We start from the raw sequence: 26825 nt of genomic DNA on the forward strand, positions 1-26825 counted from the left end.
ACATGAAGTGGGTAAAGTTGGTTATAATTTTAAATGAAGTGGGTAAAGTTGGTAATCATTTTAAATGAAGTGGGTAAAGTTGGTAATCATTTTAAATGAAGTGGGTAAAGTTGGTGTCACATCCTGACCAGCAGAGGGAGTAATTGTATTAGTTTTGGTCAGGATGTGGCAGAGGGGTTTGTGTTTTGTATGTTTCTACGTTCTGTCTAGTTTAGTTTTTCTATGTTTAGTTTTGTGTGTTGGACTCTCAATTGGAGGCAGGTGTTGCTAGTTGCCTCTGATTGAGAGTCCTATATATAGGTGTGTGTTTGGTTTGGGTTTGTGGGTAGTTGTTTTTGCACTGCGTTTGGTTAGCCTGCAAAACTGTTCCTGTCGTCGTGAGTATTGTTTATTGTTTTTCCCTGTGGATGCTTTGTGTGTTTTTATAAAAAAAATATGAGTATCCACATTCCCGCTGCACCTTGGTCTTCTCTCCACTACGACACATGTTACAGAACTACCCACCACAAACGGACCAAGCAGCGTGGGAGGAAGGACTCCTGGACATGGGAGGATATCCTGAACGGCAAGGGATCCTACACATGGGCGGAGATCCTGGCTGGAAGGGATCGCCTCCCATGGGAACAGGTGGAGGCAGCCAGGAGAGCGGAGGCAGCAGGAAAAGGGAGCGAACGTTATGCTGGAACATGGCTGGCAAGGAAGCCTGAGAGGCAGCCCCAATAAATTTTTTTGGGGGGGGGCACAAGGGCTGTTTGGCGGGGGGAGATTGGAGACCCAGGCCAGCTCCCCGTACCCTTTTTGGACATAAAGAGACTGGACAGGTCCCGTGCTTTGGGGTAGGTGCTGTGGGGAGGCCTGGTATTTTCAGGCCAGTATGAGCAGTACCAGCGCCCCGCAGGTGCCAGGGGAGAGTGAGCATCGAGCCTGAAGGGGTGATGCCAACCCTGCGCTCGAGACCGCCAGTGCGCCTCTACGGTCCAGTATTCCCCGCTACACGCACTAGCCTTGAGGTGCGTGTCTCCAGGCTGGCACGTCCTGTACCAGCCCCACGCATCAGGCATCTAGTGCGTCAGCCCAGCCTCGCCAGTCAGGAGTCGCCGGAGCTGCCCGCCAGTCAGGAGTCGCCGGAGCTGCCCGCCAGTCAGGAGTCGCCGGAGCTGCCCGCCAGTCAGGAGTCGCCGGAGCTGCCCGCCAGTCAGGAGTCGCCGGAGCTGCCCGCCAGTCAGGAGTCGCCGGAGCTGCCCGCCAGTCAGGAGTCGCCAGAGCTGCCAGCCAGTCAGGAGTCGCCAGAGCTGCCAGCCAGTCAGGAGTCGCCAGAGCTGCCCGCCAGTCAGGAGTCGCCAGAGCTGCCCGCCAGTCAGGAGTCGCCAGAGCTGCCCGCCAGTCAGGAGTCGCCAGAGCTGCCCGCCAGTCCGGAGCCGCCAGAGCGGCCCGCCAGTCCGGAGCCGCCAGAGCGGCCCGTCTGCCCGGGTCTGCCAGAGCGGCCCGCCTGCCCGGGTCTGCCAGAGCGGCCCGCCTGTCCTCCGGCCCAGCCAGAGAGGCCCGCCTGTCCTCCAGCCCAGCCCGAGAGGCCCGCCTGTCCTCCGGCTCAGCCCGAGCGGCCCGCCTGTCCTCCGGCCCAGCCCGAGCGGCCCCGCCTGTCCTCCGGCCCAGCCCGAGCGGCCCGCCTGTCCTCCGGGTCAGCCCGAGTGGCCCGTCTGCCCGGCGCAGCCATCGCCGCCCGCCAGCCGGGCGCAGCCAGGGGAGCCACCCAAGTGGACGACGCCGAAGGTGGAGCGAGGTCCACGTCCCGTACCTGAGCCGCCTCCTATATAGGTGGGTTGGGGAGGGGGGGTGTAGCACAGTGCCGTCATTGACGGCAGCCACCCTCCCTTCCCTCCCTTCAGTTTAGGGGGATATTTTTTTTGTTTGGGGGTTTTTGTCTTTTCTTTTAGGTGCAGTCGGGGTCTGCACCTTTAGGGGGGGGGGTACTGTCACATCCTGACCAGCAGAGGGAGTAATTGTATTCGTTTTGGTCAGGATGTGGCAGAGGGATTTGTGTTTTGTATGTTTGCTACGTTCTGTCTAGTTTAGTTTTTCTATGTTTAGTTTTGGGTGTTGGACTCTCAATTGGAGGCAGGTGTTGCTAGTTGCCTCTGATTGAGAGTCCTATATATAGGTGTGGGTTTGTGGGTAGTTGTTTTTGCACTGCGTTTGGTTAGCCTGCAAAACTGTTCCTGTCGTCGTGAGTATTGTTTTTCCCTGTGGATGCTTTGCGTGTTTTTATAAAAAAAATATGAGTATCCACATTCCCGCTGCGCCTTGGTCTTCTCTCCACTACGACACATGTTACAGTTGGTCATCATTTTACGAGCAGAAAGGCACAGTCGGGAGAAGCTTCATTTTCCAAAGTTCCAAACTGTCAGAACCATTTGTTTTTGAGACAGGGGTTTAACCAAAGCTGTGTTGTAATCATTAGGTATGTAATAGCACATTTTACAGACGCATTATGATGCATTACAAGCTCTAAAGATTATTCAACTGAAATTATAATAATAACCATTTTCATTTGCATGACAATTAATTGTTACCCCAAATTCCATAATCGTCACAGCCCTAGTGTGTGTGTGTGACAGACACTCACGTAATCATCAGTGGCATCCTTTACTGCAGTGATGCTGAGCACCAGGACTAAAGGCACTATGGTGGTGAACCAGGAGAGAGACGAGATCTGAGGAATCAACTGGATAGGGGGAGGGAGGGATAGAGGGATAGAGAGAGGAAGAGAGAGGGAGAGAGACACAGAGAGGGAGGGAGAGAGAAAGAGAGAGAGAGAGTGGGAGAGATAGAGGGAGAAAGATAGGGAGGGATATAGGGAGAAAGATAGGGAGGGATAGAGGGAGAAAGATAGAGAGGGAGGGAGGGAGAAAGAGAGAGAGAGAGCGGGAGAGATAGAGGGAGAAAGATAGGGAGGGATAGAGGGAGAAAGATAGGGAGGGAGAAAGAGAGAGAGAGATGAGGGAGGAAGGGAAGAGGGAGGGGACAGGAGGAAGGAGAGGGAGAGAAAGAGGGAAACAGAGAGGGAGGGAGGGGGCAGGAGGAAGGAGAGGGAGGGAGAGAGAGGGAAACAGAGAGCGGTAGGGGGCAGGAGAAAGGGGAGGGAGGAAAAGAGAGAGGAGGGAGGAAGGGGAGAGAAAGAGAGGAGAGCGATAGTGGGATGGGAAGTAAAACAAAGTGTGGTGAAAACTGATAGCCTCTCTTTCTCCCCTCCCCACTCATCTCCACCCCACCCCCCTTTACAGCATCCCTGTCTTCACTTCATCTCCCTCCATTGCTTTATCCCCGTCTCTCTCTGCCCTCCCCATACCTCCATCTTACCTGCAGTATGAGCAGAAAGAGGAAGTAGGTGTTGGCCACTTCCTGGAACTGTTCAAACAGGTTGACAGGCAGAAAGGTGATGATGTTGTACTTAGACGTGACAATACAGTTACTCTGAGAGAGACAGAGAGAGAGATAAAGAGAAGAATAGAGGAAGGTATGTTCTAAATGTGAAATACTAATTACTACAAAAATAGATAATGTTGGTCTATGATTAGTCATGTAATGTACTTAAACATAAATACACATATATAATAATGTAAGCACACAAACACACAAACTATCTATCTTACCGCATACTGAAACTTCTCGTTGTATTCTCTGTCATTGGCCCGGACCCTCCTCTCCTCCTCTGGTGAAACACACACACAACACAACTGTGAGACAGACAACACATAACTTTGAATAACACAACTCTGAAACATCTTAACCCAAAATATCCTTGGGATAACACACAGATTCCCTGCCAGGGACCTTGCCTTTGTGTGTGTGTTTGTAAGAGGGTGATTATCCAAGGCCGAGTCCATATCACTCATTCATCAATACAGGTGTTCTATGTTCATTTGATCTCTCTGTTGTCACAGGGAATTTTCCTGTGCAGCAGGAAAGGCACATTTTCAGTGTATTCAAGGTTTAAAAAGGCTTCTAAATGTTGTTATTTCCACATTAAAATGTCAGACTTAGCGAAAAATGTATCAACCCCTACAAAAATGTCCATTAATTATAATATACATAATAATTCACATTTCCTGTTGCTGCAGGATTATTGTCCTGCTGTGAGAAACTGTTCAGATTAAGATATAACATCTGTAACTACAGTCTGTGTTGGACAGAAAAAGAGAGATGGAGAGAGGTTGATTTAGCCTATCTAATTTACATATACATTACACCCAAATCAATATAGAGCTAAACATGCACACACACATGCACACACACACACACGCACGCACGCACGCACACATGCACACACACGCTGACTGGCAGGTCAATTACGTTGTAAGAGGAATTAGCTGTGTTTGGCTGGTGCTTCTAAACATTAACAACCCAACAGGCTCAGACCAGACACAGTTAACCCACCGCTGGAGGGTGTGTGTGATCCCTGCGTCACTAAGGGAATAAACAGGCTATGACTCTATAGAGTTCAGCTGAGGTGAATGTATACCTTGAGTTTTTCAAATAAATAAATAAAATAAAAAATATTTCACCTTTATTTAACCAGGTAGGCCTGATGAGAACAAGTTCTCATTTACAACCGCAACCTGGCCAAGATAAAGCAAAGCAGTGCGACACAAACAACAGAGTTACAAGGTGAGATGAATGTATACCTTCAGGTGAGGTGAATGTATATGTTGAGGTGAATGTATACGTTGAGGTGAATGTATACGTTGAGTTGAGATGAATGTACACGTTGAGGTGAGGTGAATGTGTACGTTGAGGTGAGGTGAATGTGTAGTTGAGCTGAGATGAATGTGTACGTACGTTGAGGTGAGGTGAATGTATATGTTGAGGTGAATGTATACGTTGAGGTGAGGTGAATGTATATTTTGAGGTGAATGTATACGTTGAGGTGAGGTGAATGTATATGTTGAGGTGAATGTATATGTTGAGGTGAATGTATACGTTGAGGTGAGGTGAATGTATACGTTGAGGTGAGGTGAATGTATATTTTGAGGTGAAAGTATACGTTGAGGTGAATGTATACGTTGAGGTGAGGTGAATGTATATGTTGAGGTGAATGTATACGTTGAGGTGAGGTGAATGTATATGTTGAGGTGAATGTATACGTTGAGGTGAGGTGAATGTATATTTTGAGGTGAATGTATACGTTGAGGTGAGGTGAATGTATATGTTGAGGTGAATGTATATTTTGAGGTGAATGTATACGTTGAGGTGAGGTGAATGTATATGTTGAGGTGAGGTGAATATATATGTTGAGGTGAGGTGAATGTATACGTTGAGGTGAGGTGAATGTATATGTTGAGGTGAATGTATATGTTGAGGTGAAGTGTACATTGAGGTGAATGTGTATGTTGAGGTGAGGTGAATGTGTATGTTGAGGTGAATGTGTACATTGAGGTGAGGTGAATGTGTATGTTGAGGTGAATGTGTACATTGAGGTGAGGTGAATGTGTATGTTGAGGTGAGGTGAATGTGTATGTTGAGATGAATGTGTACATTGAGGTGAGGTGAATGTGTATGTTGAGGTGAGGTGAATGTGTATGTTGAGATGAATGTGTACGTTGAGGTGAGGTGAATGTGTACGTTGAGGTGAGATTAATGTGTACATTGAGTTGAGGTGAATGTGTACATTGAGTTGAGGTGAATGTGTACATTGAGGTGAGGTGAATGTGTACGTACGTTGAGGTGAGGTGAATGTATATGTTGAGGTGAGGTGAATGTGTACATTGAGTTGAGGTGAATGTGTACGTTGAGGTGAGGTGAATGTGTATGTTGAGGTGAGGTGAATGTGTATGTTGAGGTGAGGTGAATGTGTATGTTGAGGTGAGGTGAATGTGTACGTACGTTGAGGTGAGGTGAATGTATATGTTGAGGTGAGGTGAATGTGTACATTGAGGTGAGGTGAATGTGTATGTTGAGGTGAGGTGAATGTGTATGTTGAGGTGAGGTGAATGTGTACGTTGAGGTGAGGTGAATGTGTATGTTGAGGTGAATGTGTATGTTGAGGTGTATACGTTAATGAGTATCAGACCTTTCTTTTGAAGGCTGTAGTTTGAGTCAGTCAGGTGTTGTTTTTTAACACTTCACTGAATATGCCTACACTTTGAGGGTTTACTCATACCTCAAAATAAAGTCTCATTCCCTCTCTCTTGGAGGACGCTGAAAGCTCCAGCTGTCTCTCTCTCTCTCTCTCTCTCTCTCTCTCTCTCTCTCTCTCTTTCTCCCTCTCTCTCTCTCTCTTTCTCCCTCTCTCTCTCTAGGAGGATGCTGAAAGCTCCAGCTCTCCAGCCACTCAAACCCCTCCCTCCATCCCTCACTCTAAATATTAAGAGACTAACTCCCTTCCCCTTAGCAACAGTGCCCTCTCTCTCTGGTTCTCCATCAACATAGAGAAACTGTATTCTCTCTCTCTCTCCCTCTCTCTGGTTCTCCATCAACATAGAGAAACTGTATTCTCTCTCTCTCTCTGGTTCTCCATCAACATAGAGAAACTGTATTCTCTCTCTCTCTCTGGTTCTCCATCAACATAGAGAAACTGTATTCTCTCTCTCTCTCTGGTTCTCCATCAACATAGAGAAACTGTATTCTCTCTCTCTCTCTGGTTCTCCATCAACATAGAGAAACTGTATTCTCTCTCTCTCTGGTTCTCCATCAACATAGAGAAACTGTATTCTCTCTCTCTCTCTGTTTCTCCATCAACATAGAGAAACTGTATTCTCTCTCTCTCTCTCCCTCTCTCTCCCTCTCTCTGGTTCTCCATCAACATAGAGAAACTGTATTCTCTCTCTCTCTCTGGTTCTCCATCAACATAGAGAAACTGTATTCTCTCTCTCTCTCTGGTTCTCCATCAACATAGAGAAACTGTATTCTCTCTCTCTCTCTGGTTCTCCATCAACATAGAGAAACTGTATTCTCTCTCTCTCTCTGGTTCTCCATCAACATAGAGAAACTGTATTCTCTCTCTCTCTCTGGTTCTCCATCAACATAGAGAAACTGTATTCTCTCTCTCTCTCTCCCTCTCTCTCCCTCTCTCTGGTTCTCCATCAACATAGAGAAACTGTATTCTCTCTCTCTCTCTGGTTCTCCATCAACATAGAGAAACTGTATTCTCTCTCTCTCTCTGGTTCTCCATCAACATAGAGAAACTGTATTCTCTCTCTCTCTCTGGTTCTCCATCAACATAGAGAAACTGTATTCTCTCTCTCTCTCTGGTTCTCCATCAACATAGAGAAACTGTATTCTCTCACTCCCCTTCTCTTTCTATCTCTCTCTCTCTGTTTTTGAAGGCTTTTTGTGCTGATGCAGTGAATGTTTTGGAGAGACCATCTCTGCCTCCTTCTCTCCTCTAATATTGATGAGGGCTTTAGAATTAAATGACTGCTCTGTTTACCCAGAGTAGAGCACACACACACGCGCACACACACACACACACACACACACACACACACACACACACACACATACACGCACGCACGCACGCACGCACGCACGCACGCACGCACGCACACACACACACACACACACACACACACACACACACACACACACACACACACACAGTCACAGGTAGGTCAGGCAAACACTGCCCCTGTCCTGTTTCAGAGGAATCGGAAAAAAAGCATACAGTACACACAGTCACACACCTGCTAACTTCCTTCCTGTTTGTCTCTGTCAGCAGACCAGTCTATAACCAGCCCCTCAACCACACACACACCAGTGGTTTCCTGTGCAGCAGCATGCATGTCAGTCCCTCTAGTCTCATCCTCCTGAGGAAAAGCCTTGTTCAGTCCTGTCTGACCTACCAAAACACACAGTCCTGTCTGACCTACCAAAACACACAGCCCCATCTGACCTACCAAAACACACAGTCCTGTCTGACCTACCAAAACACACAGTCCTGTCTGACCTACCAAAACACACAGCCCCATCTGATCTACCAAAACACACAGCCCCATCTGACCTACCAAAACACACAGTCCTGTCTGACCTACCAAAACCCACAGCCCATCTGACCTACCAAAACACACAGCCCCATCTGACCTACCAAAACACACAGCCCCATCTGACCTACCAAAACACACAGCCCCATCTGACCTACCAAAACACACAGCCCTGTCTGACCTACCTGACCTACCAAAACATCTGACCTACCAAAACACACAGCCCTGTCTGACTTACCAAAACACACAGCCCCATCTGATCTATAAAAACACACAGTCCCATCTGACCTACCAAAACACACAGCCCCATCTGACCTACCAAAACACACAGCCCTGTCTGACCTACCAAAACAAACAGCCCCATCTGACCTACCAAAACACACAGCCCCATCTGACCTACCAAAACACACAGCCCCATCTGACCTACCAAAATACACAGTCCCATCTGACCTACCAAAACACACAGTCCTGTCTGACCTACCAAAACACACAGCCCCATCTGATCTACCAAAACACACAGCCCCATCTGACCTACCAAAACACACAGCCCCATCTGACCTACCAAAACACACAGCCCCATCTGACCTACCAAAACACACAGCCCCATCTGACCTACCAAAACACACAGCCCCATCTGACCTACCAAAACACACAGCCCCATCTGACCTACCAAAACACACAGTCCTGTCTGACCTACCAAAACACACAGTCCTGTCTGACATACCAAAACACACAGCCCCATCTGATCTACCAAAACACACAGCCCCATCTGACCTACCAAAACACACAGCCCCATCTGACCTACCAAAACACACAGCCCCATCTGACCTACCAAAACAAACAGCCCCATCTGATCTACCAAAACACACAGTCCCATCTGACCTACCAAAACACACAGCCCCATCTGACCTACCAAAACACACAGCCCTGTCTGACCTACCAAAACACACAGCCCCATCTGGTCTACCAAAACCCACAGCCCATCTGACCTACCAAAACACACAGCCCCATCTGACCTACCAAAACACACAGCCCCATCTGACCTACCAAAACACACAGCCCCATCTGACCTACCAAAACACACAGCCCTGTCTGACCTACCTGACCTACCAAAACATCTGACCTACCAAAACACACAGCCCTGTCTGACTTACCAAAACACACAGCCCCATCTGATCTATAAAAACACACAGTCCCATCTGACCTACCAAAACACACAGCCCCATCTGACCTACCAAAACACACAGCCCTGTCTGACCTACCAAAACAAACAGCCCCATCTGACCTACCAAAACACACAGCCCCATCTGACCTACCAAAACACACAGCCCCATCTGACCTACCAAAATACACAGTCCCATCTGACCTACCAAAACACACAGTCCTGTCTGACCTACCAAAACACACAGCCCCATCTGATCTACCAAAACACACAGCCCCATCTGACCTACCAAAACACACAGCCCCATCTGACCTACCAAAACACACAGCCCCATCTGACCTACCAAAACACACAGCCCCATCTGACCTACCAAAACACACAGCCCCATCTGACCTACCAAAACACACAGTCCCATCTGACCTACCGGACCTACCAAAACATCAGACCTACCAAAACACACTGCCCTGTCTGACTTACCAAAACACACAGCCCCATCTGATCTATAAAAACACACAGTCCCATCTGACCTACCAAAACACACAGCCCCATCTGACCTACCAAAACACACAGCTCTGTCTGACCTACCAAAACACACAGCCCCATCTGACCTACCAAAACACACAGCCCCATCTGACCTACCAAAACACACAGTCCTGTCTGACCTACCAAAACACACAGTCCTGTCTGACCTACCAAAACACACAGTCCTGTCTGACCTACCAAAACACACAGCCCCATCTGATCTACCAAAACACACAGCCCCATCTGACCTACCAAAACACACAGCCCAATCTGACCTACCAAAACACACAGCCCCATCTGACCTACCAAAACACACAGTCCCATTTGACCTACCTGACCTACCAAAACATCTGACCTACCAAAACACACAGCCCTGTCTGGCCTACCAGGCAGGCAGGTAGATTGGTCAAATAACAGCCCCATGCCCCCTGGCAGGCTGGTCCACATATCAACCCCATGCCCGCAGGCAGGCTGGTCCACATAACAGCCCCATGCCCGCAGGCAGGCAGGTAGGTTGGTCACATAACAGCCCCATACCCGCTGGCAGGCAGGTAGGTTGGTCACATAACAGCCCCATGCCCGCTGGCAGGTTGGTCCACATAACAGCCATTTGCCCACTGGCAGGCAGGTAGGTTGGACACATAACAGCCATTTGCCAGCTGGCAGGCAGGTAGGTTGGACACATATCAGCCATTTGCCCGCTGGCAGACAGGTAGGTTGGACACATAACAGCCATTTGCCCTCTGGCATGCAGGTAGGTTGGTCACATAACAGCCATTTGCCTGCTGGCAGGCAGGTAGGTTGGACACATAACAGCCCCATGCCCGCTGGCAGACAGGTAGGTTGGACACATAACAGCAATTTGCCCGCTGGCAGGCAGGTAGGTTGGACACATAACAGCCATTTGCCTGCTGGCAGGCAGGTAGGTTGGACACATAACAGCCCCACGCCCGCTGGCAGACAGGTAGGTTGGACACATAACAGCCCCATGCCTGCTGGCAGGCAGGTAGGTTGGACACATAACAGCCATTTGCCAGCTGGCAGGCAGGTAGGTTGGACACATAACAGCCCCATGCCCGCTGGCAGACAGGTAGGTTGGACACATAACAGCAATTTGCCCGCTGGCAGACAGGTAGGTTGGACACATAACAGTAATTTGCCCGCTGGCAGACAGGTAGGTTGGACACATAACAGCAATTTGCCCGCTGGCAGACAGGTAGGTTGGACACATAACAGCCATTTGCCCGCTGGCAGACAGGTAGGTTGGACACATAACAGCGCCATGCCCGCTGGCAGGCAGGTAGGTTGGACACATAACAGCAATTTGCCCGCTGTCAGGCAGGTAGGTTGGACACATAACAGCCCCATGCCCGCTGGCAGACAGGTAGGTTGGACACATAACAGCCCCATACCCGCTGGCAGACAGGTAGGTTGGACACATAACAGCCCCATACCCGCTGGCAGACAGGTAGGTAGGACACATAACAGCCCCATGCCCGCTGGCAGACAGGTAGGTTGGACACATAACAGCCCCATGCCCGCTGGCAGACAGGTAGGTTGGACACATAACAGCCCCATGCCCGCTGGCAGACAGGTAGGTTGGTCACATAACAGCCCCATGCCCGCTGGCAGGCAGGTAGGTTGGACACATAACAGCCATTTGCCCGCTGGCAGACAGGTAGGTTGGACACATAACAGCCCCATGCCCGCTGGCAGACAGGTAGGTTGGACACATAACAGTCCCATACCCGCTGGCAGACAGGTAGGTTGGACACATAACAGCCATTTGCCCGCTGTCAGGCAGGTAGGTTGGTTACATAACAGCCCCATGCCCGCTGGCAGACAGGTAGGTTGGTCACATAACAGCCCCATGCCCGCTGGCAGGCAGGTAGGTTGGACACATAACAGCCATTTGCCCGCTGGCAGACAGGTAGGTTGGACACATAACAGCCCCATGCCCGCTGGCAGACAGGTAGGTTGGACACATAACAGCCCCATGCCCGCTGGCAGGCAGGTAGATTGGTCACATAACAGCCCCATGCCCGCTGGCAGACAGGTAGGTTGGACACATAACAGCCCCATGCCCGCTGGCAGACAGGTAGGTTGGACACATAACAGCCCCATGCCCGCTGGCAGGCAGGTAGATTGGTCACATAACAGCCCCATGCCCGCTGGCAGACAGGTAGGTTGGACACATAACAGCCATTTGCCCGCTGGCAGACAGGTAGGTTGGACACATAACAGCCCCATGCCCGCTGGCAGACAGGTAGGTTGGACACATAACAGCCCCATGCCCGCTGGCAGGCAGGTAGATTGGTCACATAACAGCCCCATGCCCGCTGGCAGACAGGTAGGTTGGACACATAACAGCCCCATGCCCGCTGGCAGGCAGGTAGATTGGACACATAACAGCCATTTGCCCGCTGGCAGGCAGGTAGATAGAGATATACAGGCCTGCCAACTACAGCTTCTCTTCCAAACCCATTTTGCCACAGCCAAAGCCGTCCAAGCCAAGCCTGTCCCGGTCCCGGTCCAACCCATTGTGCATCTTTAGCCAGGACCATTAAGCATTTATACAGCTCCCTGCCTGACAGCCTCAAGGGCCTGGCAGCCTCACGCAGCAGAACGCTCCAGCCTCCAGCCACAGTGCATCTCAGAGCTACGCAGCAGAACGCTCCAGCCTCCAGCCACAGTGCCTCTCAGAGCTACGCAGCAGAACAATACAGCAGCCCATTATCCAGCCTTTAAACCTCTTTACTGGGACACAGGGACATCTACAGCATAGGAACTAGGTTAGACTTATCATAGATCATAACAGCAAGGCCTGGAGGATTGTACAAGCTACTATCATCCTGTTGAGAGGATAGTGTGTGTGAGTGAGTGGAGGCATGATGCATGGATCTGTGTTACCATGAGAGAGGCAGATCCACAGGGGAGCTCTCTCTCCTTCTCTCCTTCTCTCCTTCTCTCTCTCACTCTCTCCCTCTTGTCCCCTTCTCCCCTTTCTCTCTCTCTCTCTAGACATGACGGCACCTGCCACAAATTCCTGACGCACCAGTTCTTAGACTCACCCCGTGGCCACACACATTCACACACACCAACACACATGCACTATTCTATCTACACACACATTTACACACACCAACACACATGCACTATTCTATCTACACACACATTCACACACACCAACACACACACACTATTCTATCTACACACACATTTACACACACCAACACACATGCACTATTCTATCTACTCACACATTCACACACACACACCAACACACACACACACACACTATTCTATCTACACACACATTTACACACACCAACACACATGCACTATTCTATCTACACACACATTTACACACACCAACACACATGCACTATTCTATCTACACACACATACACACACACCAACACACACACACTATTCTATCTACACACACATTTACACACACCAACACACATGCACTATTCTATCTACACACACATTCACACACACCAACACACACACACACACACTATTCTATCTACACACACATTTACACACACCAACACACATGCACTATTCTATCTACACACACATTCACACACACCAACACACACACACACACACACACACACACACTATTCTATCTACACACACATTCACACACACCAACACACATGCACTATGCTATCTACACACACATTCACACACACCAACACACACACACTATTCTATCTACACACACATTTACACACACCAACACACATGCACTATTCTATCTACACACACATACACACACACACCAACACACACACACACACTATTCTATCTACACACACATTCACACACACCAACACACATGCACTATTCTATCTACACACACATACACACACACCAACACACACACACTATTCTATCTACACACACATTTACACACACCAACACACATGCACTATTCTATCTACACACACATACACACACACACCAACACACACACACACACTATTCTATCTACACACACATTCACACACACCAACACACATGCACTATTCTATCTACACACACATACACACACACACACCAACACACACACACTATTCTATCTACACACACATTCAAAGTTCTATCTAGTGGGTTGTATTCTGCTGCCTGGTCTTGTAGATGTTCCCTAACTGAACCCTGAGGACGGTCTGTCTGATGTTGTCCCATTGTTTACTTTGTAAATCTCAAGAGAACCAGATGGGCAAATAAATGAAAGAACTGTCGCTCCATCCAGTGACTGACATGCTCTGTACAGAAGTCTAGGTAATTGATAAATACTGTTCAACCAGATGCTACTGAAGCACAGCAGGAAGCGTATGTAATGAGGACACAGAGAGAGAGGTAGAGAGAGAGAGAGAGGTAGAGAGAGGTAGAGAGAGAGAGGTAGAGAGAGAGAGAGGTAGAGAGGTAGAGAGAAGTAGAGAGAGAGAGGTAGAGAGAGAGAGGTAGAGAGAGAGGTAGAGAGAGAGAGAGAGAGAGAGGTAGAGAGAGGTAGAGAGAGAGAGGTAGAGAGAGAGAGAGGTAGAGAGAGAGAGAGGTAGAGAGAGAGAGAGAGAGAGAGAGAGAGAGAGAGAAAAGTCTCTTTTTTGTCATTTTAAGGTAAAACAATGAAACTGACACAGTAACAGACAAACTGGTTTAATTGGGGCTAGGGGGCAGTATTTTCACGGCCGGATGAAAAACGTACCCAATTTAAACAGGTTACTACTATGGCCCAGAAAATAGAATATGCATATTATTAGTAGATTTGGATAGAAAACACTCTGAAGTTTCTAAAACTGTTTGAATGGTGTCTGTGAGTATGACAGAACTCATATGGCAGGCAAAAAACCTGAGAAAAGTTGAATCAGGAATTGGGAGAAATTAGAAATGTAGTTTTTCTTTTGAATCCCTTGAAAAACTACAGTGACATAGGATTTACGTTGCACCTCCTAACTCTTCCATTGGCTGTCAACAATCTTTAGGAACTGGTTTCATCCGTCACCTGTTACCGGGCAGAAAATTGTGGCTCAGTCAATCACTGGCCAGTCTGAGGACAGGTGTCTTATGACGCGCGTGCACATGACTTTGTTGTTTTTTATTTTTCTTCTGGGATGAATACCTATTGCCCGGTTGTAAAATTATCGCAATTTTACGTAAAAAAATACCCTAAAGGACTGATTGTAAACATCGTTTGACGTGTTTCTACAAACGGTAATGGAACTTTGAACATTTCGTTTTTGGATTTGCGTCCACGCCACATGGCATTGTAAAGTGTTCTGGATGGGTCAACAAAACGGACGTATTTGGACATAAATGATGGACTTTGCAGAACAAATGAACATTTCTTGTGGAAGTGGGTGCCCATCCGAGTGCATTCCGCCAAAGATCAGCAAAGGTAAGTAAATATTTTGAACATATTTTTAGAGATTTGTCGACGTCGTGGTTGTAGGCTAACTGTATAGCTTAGCATTGAAGGCTAAGTTCTGTACTCAGAATATTGAACAATGTGCTTTTTCCGTAAAGTTATTTTGAAATCTGACAAAGTGGTTACATAAAGGAGTAGATTATCTCTAATTCTTTAAATAATTGTTATACATTTTGTCAACGTTTATGAGTTCTTCTGTAAATTAAATGTGCCTATGGGGAGAAAAAAAATTCTGAACGTCACGCGCCAATGTAAAAATTGGGTTTTTGGATATAAATATAAATATAAAATGCATGTATTGTCTAACATGATGTCCTAGGAGTGTCATCTGATGAAGATTGTCAAAGGTTAGTGCTTAATTTTAGCTGTATATCTGGTTTTGTGATGGCTATCCGTGCTTGGAAAATTTCTTTTTATTTTTTTTGCTAAGGTGCTATGCTAAAATAATCTAATGTTTTGCTTTCACCGTAAAGCCTTTTTGAAATCAGACAATGTGATTGGATTAACGAGTAGAGTATCTTTAAAATGCCGTATAATACTTTAATTTTAATTTTGAGATTATTTTGTTTTGAATTTCGCGCCGTGCTATCTCACTGGTTGTTGTCCAACCAATCCCTTTAGTGGGATTGTATCCTCTAGAGGTTAAATAAAGGTCAAGGCGCACACACACACACACACACACACACACACACACACACACACACACACACACACACACACACACAGAGACACACACACATACACACACACACACTAACACACACACACACACACACACAGAGACACACACACACACACACACACACATACACACACACACACTAACACACACACACAGAGACACACACAGAGAAACACACACACACACAATGATGGAGATGGGGGACACTGCAGAGACATGAGAAATCATGGGATGAGAGGGACTGAATAGTGACACAAACAGATGAGATGTAGAATGGTTTATTCACATAGCAAGGAGATCCTGTCTGTCATCAGTCAGAACACAATAAATCATAAAGATGGAAGCTACAGCACATTTCCCCATCCAATGAACAAACACGCACACACTGCATATAAACAGATGACTGACGTGACAGTGGCAGACAGAAGTACCTGTCCACTTCTTCTTGGTTTTAGCAGCATCTAGTCCTTGTTGTTTCTTCTGTTGCAGTGGAAGAACGATGGGGAACCACTTTTCAGGAATGTCTTTGGGGATAGTCATTCTGACTCTCTTCCTTAACCTAACAGGGACTAACGGAGTTAATCGGCCGATCGGTTTTCCCCGGTTCTGCTGAGCATCTTGCGCAGAGACAGACAGATGCTCCGGGAGCTGCACCGAACACACTCAGTCCAGTCCTGTCCCGTCTGCGTCTCCGGTTATAGATTAGGAGCGTCTCATACCATTACCGCTTCTCTCCCCCTCCCCCTCTCACCCGCTCTCTCTCTCACGTCTCTCTCTCTCCCTCTGCTGCAGAACCGCTGAGGTCATTGGCTGTGATGCTGTGCTGCCAGCTCCACTCTCTCTGTGATGCTGTAAGCGGTGCCTTCATGTCACCATTAATGAGATGCTGACGGTGCCGTTACCGCACCGTAAATGACTGGAACCTGCAGCATCTTCATCAGAGCCTGTCGCCAAGTCTAATGATGGAACGTTGTTTTCTTTTCAACAGGCTAAAGACCAAGTGTTTTAATGTAGGGGGCATCACAATGTTATGCGATAGAACCTTTAGGCTACATGACTCTGATTCCGCTGATTAACTTTAGTAATGATAAATAACATTACACGACTCTGATTCCGCTGATTAACTTTAGTAATGTTAAATAACATTACACCACTCTGATTCCGCTGATTAACTTTAGTAATGTTAAATAACATTACACGACTCTGATTCCGCTGATTAACTTTCGTAATGTTAAATAACATTACACGACTCTGATTCCGCTGATTAACTTTAGTAATGTTAAATAACATTACACCACTCTGATTCCGCTGATTAACTTTAGTAATGTTAAATAACATTACACGACTCTGATTCCACTGATTAACTTTAGTAATGTTAAATAACATTACACGACTCTGATTCCACTGATTAACTTTAGTAATGTTAAATAACATTACGCCACTCTGATTCCGCTGATTAACTTTAGTAATGATAAATAACATTACACGACTCTGATTCCGCTGATTAACTTTCGTAATGTTAAATAACATTACACGACTCTGATTCCGCTGATTAACTTTAGTAATGTTAAATAACATTACACCACTCTGATTCCGCTGATTAACTTTAGTAATGTTAAATAACATTACGCCACTCTGATTCCGCTGATTAACTTTAGTAATGTTAAATAACATTACACGACTCTGATTCCGCTGATTAACTTTAGTAATGTTAAATAACATTACACGATTCTGATTCCGCTGATTAACTTTAGTAATGTTAAATAACATTACACGACTCTGATTCCGCTGATTAACTTTAGTAATGTTAAATAACATTACACGACTCTGATTCCGCTGATTAACTTTAGTAATGTTAAATAACATTACACGACTCTGATTCCGCTGATTAACTTTAGTAATGTTAAATAACATTACACCACTCTGATTCCGCTGATTAACTTTAGTAATGATAAATAACATTACACGACTCTGATTCCGCTGATTAACTTTAGTAATGTTAAATAACATTACACGACTCTGATTCCGCTGATTAACTTTAGTAATGTTAAATAACATTACACGACTCTGATTCCGCTGATTAACTTTAGTAATGTTAAATAACATTACACGACTCTGATTCCGCTGATTAACTTTAGTAATGTTAAATAACATTACACGACTCTGATTCCGCTGATTAACTTTAGTAATGTTAAATAACATTACACGATTCTGATTCCGCTGATTAACTTTAGTAATGTTAAATAACATTACACCACTCTGATTCCGCTGATTAACTTTAGTAATGTTAAATAACATTACACGATTCTGATTCCGCTGATTAACTTTAGTAATGTTAAATAACATTACACGACTCTGATTCCGCTGATTAACTTTAGTAATGTTAAATAACATTACACCACTCTGATTCCGCTGATTAACTTTAGTAATGTTAAATAACATTACGCCACTCTGATTCCGCTGATTAACTTTAGTAATGATAAATAACATTACACGACTCTGATTCCGCTGATTAACTTTAGTAATGTTAAATAACATTACGCCACTCTGATTCCACTGATTAACTTTAGTAATGTTAAATAACATTACACGACTCTGATTCCACTGATTAACTTTAGTAATGATAAATAACATTACACGACTCTGATTTCGCTGATTAACTTTAGTAATGTTAAATAACATTACACGACAATAATAATAAAGTGATCATATGATGATATTGGGAATTGGATGCAGTACATCTTCACGTGCTACTGCATTATTGGGTAGCCTAATTCCTTGGACCTGCCTTCCCTGGCACCAATTACATAAACATTGTCCTCCTCACAATAACACAGAGAAGCTGTCTCTGCATTACATAATCACCAAGTCTGTCCGTTTGCAGAGGGTTTGAACCAATAGCAGGCTGTCGTTGATGTTGTCAGGGCAACTGCCTCTGCAAGGGTGTGAGAGAAGCAGGTCACTGCAGGGAGAAACTGGGTGCCATCTTGGATCTAGCCATGAGGAGGGAGATGCAGCTGTGCTGGCATATGGAGCCAAGGTGCCTCTCACAGCAGCCCAGTTGCCTGAGAGTTGGTAAGGAATGGGAGGGGAGAGGAGACTGCAGCGGGGATAAAGAGTTCTGGGCACGTGCAGTGTGAGGGGAGTCTCGTGGCATTAGAGGACACATCCAGACTGCTAAACACACACTTCTCTCTGATTTATACACACACATTCACACACACACACACGTGCTGCCATAGAGCCATAAAAAGGCTTTTAACATTCCCTCGCTGTTGAACTGTGTCATAAAGTAAAAACACACACACATTCGGCAGATGACCTTGGCTTGGGCATGTAATTCCAGAAACAACTTGAATGTGCTTAGAGCCTCTCCAGTACTTACTGTCTGCTTCTCTGACCTACTGTTCTGAATACAGCCTCTACAGTACTTACTGTCTGCTTCTCTGACCTACTGTTCTGAATACAGACTCTACAGTACCTACTGTCTGCTTCTCTGACCTACTGTTCTGAATACAGCCTCTACAGTACTTACTGTCTGCTTCTCTGACCTACTGTTCTGAATACAGCCTCTACAGTACCTACTGTCTGCTTCTCTGACCTACTGTTCTGAATACAGCCTCTACAGTACTTACTGTCTGCTTCTCTGACCTACTGTTCTGAATACAGCCTCTACAGTACTTACTGTCTGCTTCTCTGAACCACTGTTCTGAATACAGCCTCTACAGTACTTACTGTCTGCTTCTCTGACCTACTGTTCTGAATACAGCCTCTACAGTACTTACTGTCTGCTTCTCTGACCTACTGTTCTGAATACAGCCTCTACAGTACTTACTGTCTGCTTCTCTGACCTACTGTTCTGAATACAGCCTCTACAGTACCTACTGTCTGCTTCTCTGACCTACTGTTCTGAATACAGCCTCTACAGTACCTACTGTCTGCTTCTCTGACCTACTGTTCTGAATACAGCCTCTACAGTACTTACTGTCTGCTTCTCTGACCTACTGTTCTGAATACAGCCTCTACAGTACTTAATGTCTGCTTCTCTGACCTACTGTTCTGAATACAGCCTCTACAGTACTTACTGTCTGCTTCTCTGACCTACTGTTCTGAATACAGCCTCTACAGTACTTACTGTCTGCTTCTCTGACCTACTGTTCTGAATACAGCCTCTACAGTACTTACTGTCTGCTTCTCTGACCTACTGTTCTGAATACAGCCTCTACAGTACTTACTGTCTGCTTCTCTGACCTACTGTTCTGAATACAGCCTCTACAGTACTTACTGTCTGCTTCTCTGACCTACTGTTCTGAATACAGCCTCTACAGTACTTACTGTCTGCTTCTCTGACCTACTGTTCTGAATACAGTCTCTACAGTACTTACTGTCTGCTTCTCTGACCTACTGTTCTGAATACAGCCTCTACAGTACTTACTGTCTGCTTCTCTGACCTACTGTTCTGAATACAGCCTCTACAGTACTTACTGTCTGCTTCTCTGACCTACTGTTCTGAATACAGCCTCTACAGTACTTACTGTCTGCTTCTCTGACCTACTGTTCTGAATACAGCCTCTACAGTACTTACTGTCTGCTTCTCTGACCTACTGTTCTGAATACAGCCTCTACAGTACTTACTGTCTGCTTCTCTGACCTACTGTTCTGAATACAGCCTCTACAGTACCTACTGTCTGCTTCTCTGACCTACTGTTCTGAATACAGCCTCTACAGTACCTACTGTCTGCTTCTCTGACCTACTGTTCTGAATACAGCCTCTACAGTACCTACTGTCTGCTTCTCTGACCTACTGTTCTGAATACAGCCTCTACAGTACTTACTGTCTGCTTCTCTGACCTACTGTTCTGAATACAGACTCTACAGTACTTACTGTCTGCTTCTCTGACCTACTGTTCTGAATACAGACTCTACAGTACTTACTGTCTGCTTCTCTGACCTACTGTTCTGAATACAGCCTCTACAGTACTTACTGTCTGCTTCTCTGACCTACTGTTCTGAATACAGCCTCTACAGTACTTACTGTCTGCTTCTCTGACCTACTGTTCTGAATACAGCCTCTACAGTACTTACTGTCTGCTTCTCTGACCTACTGTTCTGAATACAGCCTCTACAGTACTTACTGTCTGCTTCTCTGACCTACTGTTCTGAATACAGCCTCTACAGTACTTACTGTCTGCTTCTCTGACCTACTGTTCTGAATACAGCCTCTACAGTACTTACTGTCTGCTTCTCTGATCTACTGTTCTGAATACAGCCTCTACAGTACTTACTGTCTGCTTCTCTGACCTACTGTTCTGAATACTGCCTCTACAGTTCTTACTGTCTGCTTCTCTGACCTACTGTTCTGAATACAGCCTCTACAGTACCTACTGTCTGCTTCTCTGACCTACTGTTCTGAATACAGCCTCTACAGTACCTACTGTCTGCTTCTCTGACCTACTGTTCTGAATACAGCCTCTACAGTACCTACTGTCTGCTTCTCTGACCTACTGTTCTGAATACAGCCTCTACAGTACTTACTGTCTGCTTCTCTGACCTACTGTTGTGAATACAGCCTCTACAGTACTTACTGTCTGCTTCTCTGACCTACTGTTCTGAATACAGCCTCTACAGTACTTACTGTCTGCTTCTCTGGCCTACTGTTCTGAATACAGCCTCTACAGTACCTACTGTCTGCTTCTCTGACCTACTGTTCTGAATACAGCCTCTACAGTGTCTACTGTCTGCTTCTCTGACCTACTGTTCTGAATACAGCCTCTACAGTACTTACTGTCTGCTTCTCTGACCTACTGTTCTGAATACAGACTCTACAGTACCTACTGTCTGCTTCTCTGACCTACTGTTCTGAATACAGCCTCTACAGTACTTACTGTCTGCTTCTCTGACCTACTGTTCTGAATACAGCCTCTACAGTACCTACTGTCTGCTTCTCTGACCTACTGTTCTGAATACAGCCTCTACAGTACCTACTGTCTGCTTCTCTGACCTACTGTTCTGAATACAGCCTCTACAGTACCTACTGTCTGCTTCTCTGACCTACTGTTCTGAATACAGCCTCTACAGTACTTACTGTCTGCTTCTCTGACCTACTGTTCTGAATACAGCCTCTACAGTACTTACTGTCTGCTTCTCTGACCTACTGTTCTGAATACAGACTCTACAGTACCTACTGTCTGCTTCTCTGACCTACTGTTCTGAATACAGCCTCTACAGTACTTACTGTCTGCTTCTCTGACCTACTGTTCTGAATACAGCCTCTACAGTACCTACTGTCTGATTCTCTGACCTACTGTTCTGAATACAGACTCTACAGTACCTACTGTCTGCTTCTCTGACCTACTGTTCTGAATACAGCCTCTACAGTACTTACTGTCTGCTTCTCTGACCTACTGTTCTGAATACAGCCTCTACAGTACTTACTGTCTGCTTCTCTGACCTACTGTTCTGAATACAGCCTCTACAGTACTTACTGTCTGCTTCTCTGACCTACTGTTCTGAATACAGCCTCTACAGTACTTACTGTCTGCTTCTCTGACCTACTGTTCTGAATACAGCCTCTACAGTACCTACTGTCTGCTTCTCTGACCTACTGTTCTGAATACAGCCTCTACAGTACTTACTGTCTGCTTCTCTGACCTACTGTTCTGAATACAGCCTCTACAGTACTTACTGTCTGCTTCTCTGACCTACTGTTCTGAATACAGCCTCTACAGTACTTACTGTCTGCTTCTCTGACCTACTGTTCTGAATACAGCCTCTACAGTACTTACTGTCTGCTTCTCTGACCTACTGTTCTGAATACAGCCTCTACAGTACCTACTGTCTGCTTCTCTGACCTACTGTTCTGAATACAGCCTCTACAGTACCTACTGTCTGCTTCTCTGACCTACTGTTCTGAATACAGCCTCTACAGTACCTACTGTCTGCTTCTCTGACCTACTGTTCTGAATACAGCCTCTACAGTACTTACTGTCTGCTTCTCTGACCTACTGTTCTGAATACAGCCTCTACAGTACTTACTGTCTGCTTCTCTGACCTACTGTTCTGAATACAGCCTCTACAGTACTTACTGTCTGCTTCTCTGACCTACTGTTCTGAATACAGCCTCTACAGTACTTACTGTCTGCTTCTCTGACCTACTGTTCTGAATACAGCCTCTACAGTACTTACTGTCTGCTTCTCTGACCTACTGTTCTGAATACAACCTCTACAGTACTTACTGTCTGCTTCTCTGACCTACTGTTCTGAATACAGCCTCTACAGTACTTACTGTCTGCTTCTCTGACCTACTGTTCTGAATACAGCCTCTACAGTACTTACTGTCTGCTTCTCTGACCTACTGTTCTGAATACAGCCTCTACAGTACTTACTGTCTGCTTCTCTGACCTACTGTTCTGAATACAGCCTCTACAGTACTTACTGTCTGCTTCTCTGACCTACTGTTCTGAATACAGCCTCTACAGTACTTACTGTCTGCTTCTCTGACCTACTGTTCTGAATACAGCCTCTACAGTACTTACTGTCTGCTTCTCTGACCTACTGTTCTGAATACAGCCTCTACAGTACCTACTGTCTGCTTCTCTGACCTACTGTTCTGAATACAGCCTCTACAGTACCTACTGTCTGCTTCTCTGACCTACTGTTCTGAATACAGCCTCTACAGTACCTACTGTCTGCTTCTCTGACCTACTGTTCTGAATACAGCCTCTACAGTACTTACTGTCTGCTTCTCTGACCTACTGTTCTGAATACAGCCTCTACAGTACTTACTGTCTGCTTCTCTGACCTACTGTTCTGAATACAGCCTCTACAGTACTTACTGTCTGCTTCTCTGACCTACTGTTCTGAATACAGCCTCTACAGTACTTACTGTCTGCTTCTCTGACCTACTGTTCTGAATACAGCCTCTACAGTACTTACTGTCTGCTTCTCTGACCTACTGTTCTGAATACAGCCTCTACAGTACTTACTGTCTGCTTCTCTGACCTACTGTTCTGAATACAGCCTCTACAGTACTTACTGTCTGCTTCTCTGACCTACTGTTCTGAATACAGCCTCTACAGTACTTACTGTCTGCTTCTCTGACCTACTGTTCTGAATACTGCCTCTACAGTACTTACTGTCTGCTTCTCTGACCTACTGTTCTGAATACTGCCTCTACAGTACTTACTGTCTGCTTCTCTGACCTACTGTTCTGAATACAGCCTCTACAGTACCTACTGTCTGCTTCTCTGACCTACTGTTCTGAATACAGCCTCTACAGTACCTACTGTCTGCTTCTCTGACCTACTGTTCTGAATACAGCCTCTACAGTACCTACTGTCTGCTTCTCTGACCTACTGTTCTGAATACAGCCTCTACAGTACCTACTGTCTGCTTCTCTGACCTACTGTTGTGAATACAGCCTCTACAGTACTTACTGTCTGCTTCTCTGACCTACTGTTCTGAATACAGCCTCTACAGTACTTACTGTCTGCTTCTCTGGCCTACTGTTCTGAATACAGCCTCTACAGTACCTACTGTCTGCTTCTCTGACCTACTGTTCTGAATACAGCCTCTACAGTGTCTACTGTCTGCTTCTCTGACCTACTGTTCTGAATACAGCCTCTACAGTACCTACTGTCTGCTTCTCTGACCTACTGTTCTGAATACAGACTCTACAGTACCTACTGTCTGCTTCTCTGACCTACTGTTCTGAATACAGCCTCTACAGTACTTACTGTCTGCTTCTCTGACCTACTGTTCTGAATACAGCCTCTACAGTACTTACTGTCTGCTTCTCTGACCTACTGTTCTGAATACAGCCTCTACAGTACTTACTGTCTGCTTCTCTGACCTACTGTTCTGAATACAGCCTCTACAGTACTTACTGTCTGCTTCTCTGACCTACTGTTCTGAATACAGCCTCTACAGTACTTACTGTCTGCTTCTCTGACCTACTGTTATGAATACAGCCTCTACAGTACTTACTGTCTGCTTCTCTGATCTACTGTTCTGAATACAGCCTCTACAGTACTTACTGTCTGCTTCTCTGACCTACTGTTCTGAATACTGCCTCTACAGTACTTACTGTCTGCTTCTCTGACCTACTGTTCTGAATACAGCCTCTACAGTACCTACTGTCTGCTTCTCTGACCTACTGTTCTGAATACAGACTCTACAGTACCTACTGTCTGCTTCTCTGACCTACTGTTCTGAATACAGCCTCTACAGTACCTACTGTCTGCTTCTCTGACCTACTGTTCTGAATACAGCCTCTACAGTACTTACTGTCTGCTTCTCTGACCTACTGTTGTGAATACAGCCTCTACAGTACTTACTGTCTGCTTCTCTGACCTACTGTTCTGAATACAGCCTCTACAGTACTTACTGTCTGCTTCTCTGGCCTACTGTTCTGAATACAGTCTCTACAGTACCTACTGTCTGCTTCTCTGACCTACTGTTCTGAATACAGCCTCTACAGTGTCTACTGTCTGCTTCTCTGACCTACTGTTCTGAATACAGCCTCTACAGTACCTACTGTCTGATTCTCTGACCTACTGTTCTGAATACAGACTCTACAGTACCTACTGTCTGCTTCTCTGACCTACTGTTCTGAATACAGCCTCTACAGTACTTACTGTCTGCTTCTCTGACCTACTGTTCTGAATACAGCCTCTACAGTACTTACTGTCTGCTTCTCTGACCTACTGTTCTGAATACAGCCTCTACAGTACTTACTGTCTGCTTCTCTGACCTACTGTTCTGAATACAGCCTCTACAGTACTTACTGTCTGCTTCTCTGACCTACTGTTCTGAATACAGCCTCTACAGTACTTACTGTCTGCTTCTCTGACCTACTGTTGTGAATACAGCCTCTACAGTACTTACTGTCTGCTTCTCTGACCTACTGTTCTGAATACAGCCTCTACAGTACTTACTGTCTGCTTCTCTGACCTACTGTTCTGAATACAGCCTCTACAGTACTTACTGTCTGCTTCTCTGACCTACTGTTCTGAATACAGCCTCTACCAGACTATCACTACTCCAGTCTCCACATGACAGAGACATGAGACTGCTGCAACACTGTCCAGGAAGTCCAGTCTGTTTCTCAGAGACACAACAACATGTGGAGCTGCTACATCCATTTTTGGACTCACAAATGAATCCTATGCCTCATGAGCTTAGTTCAACTGTCGTACCCCATCAGAACCCAGAATATAAATTTCTTTTATCCCAATGTTTGTAAACAATATACATGTAAACAAACACACCTATAATTTTGATATCATGGATGGTCAGTCCTTGCATCCATACCTCTTTCTATGAATTTGAGAGTGGTTACATATCTCAAGGCCCGTCCATCAATTTTGAAAACACAGACCATCAAAAAATGTGTGTTTTAAACAATTTCACCTGCATTTTAAATGGAAAGTCAACAGTGTTTTTCTGCTTCAACAGAGTGATCAGGTACGTGAAGCTATATATTTCATACACAGAAAATACATTAGTACAATACCTTCGGCAGACAATAGCTTCCCTGTCATCAGACAACAGAAGTGCCACGCTATTTGGCAACAGCCACACAAGTAAATGAGCTTACAATGAAAAAGCAACGTATTTTTGGCAAAAACGATGCATGGCCATTATATTTCTAATTTTTATTTTGTTTTATTTTACCTTTATTTAACTAGACAACCCAGTTAAGAACAAATTCTTATTTTCAAAGATGGCCTAGGAACAGTGTCTATCATAGAAAGAATGTAGCCTGCTACATGTCCTGATGTTTTGATTGAAGTTCCTCTTGCATTTGACAGGAGAAAACTAGGCTACAACGAGACAAGTACCAGAGAAAAGTTTCACCATATCAGTCAGACTGTCTGTTGATAGAAGGCCTGTTTGTGAATTCTCATCCGAGTGAAGAAGTGCAACTGAAGCACAAAATCAGTCTGATGCTGAGCAGAAATGACAATAAGAAGCATGTTATATCTGTGTTTTCAAAACGCAACAAGATATTTCTTATCCGTTTTATCTTTTTGTATGCGTTAA

At 45.6% G+C, this 26825-nt stretch overlaps 1 protein-coding gene across 8 annotated transcripts in view; it reads right to left on the minus strand.

Moving 5' to 3' along the window:
- atp8b2 (ATPase phospholipid transporting 8B2) overlaps positions 1 to 26825 on the minus strand; it is an 80991-nt gene that overhangs the window by 47591 nt on the left and 6575 nt on the right. For 4 of the 8 annotated variants that reach the window (XM_029737652.1, XM_029737651.1, XM_029737649.1 and 1 more), the window contains exons 1-4: positions 16214 to 16629; positions 3651 to 3709; positions 3358 to 3471; positions 2624 to 2722 (exon numbers count right to left, since the gene is read on the minus strand). In XM_029737652.1, the coding sequence (XP_029593512.1) occupies positions 2624 to 2722; positions 3358 to 3471; positions 3651 to 3709; positions 16214 to 16322 (381 nt within the window). In that variant the 5' untranslated portion in view covers positions 16323 to 16629. Of the gene's footprint in view, positions 1 to 2623; positions 2723 to 3357; positions 3472 to 3650; positions 3710 to 16213; positions 16631 to 26825 lie in introns of those variants that run through there. The other 4 variants (XM_029737654.1, XM_029737653.1, XM_029737655.1 and 1 more) reach the window with 3 other exon arrangements.

The sequence above is a fragment of the Salmo trutta genome, chromosome 37, assembly GCF_901001165.1.
Source record: "Salmo trutta chromosome 37, fSalTru1.1, whole genome shotgun sequence".
NCBI classification, from domain to species: Eukaryota; Metazoa; Chordata; class Actinopteri; order Salmoniformes; family Salmonidae; genus Salmo; species Salmo trutta.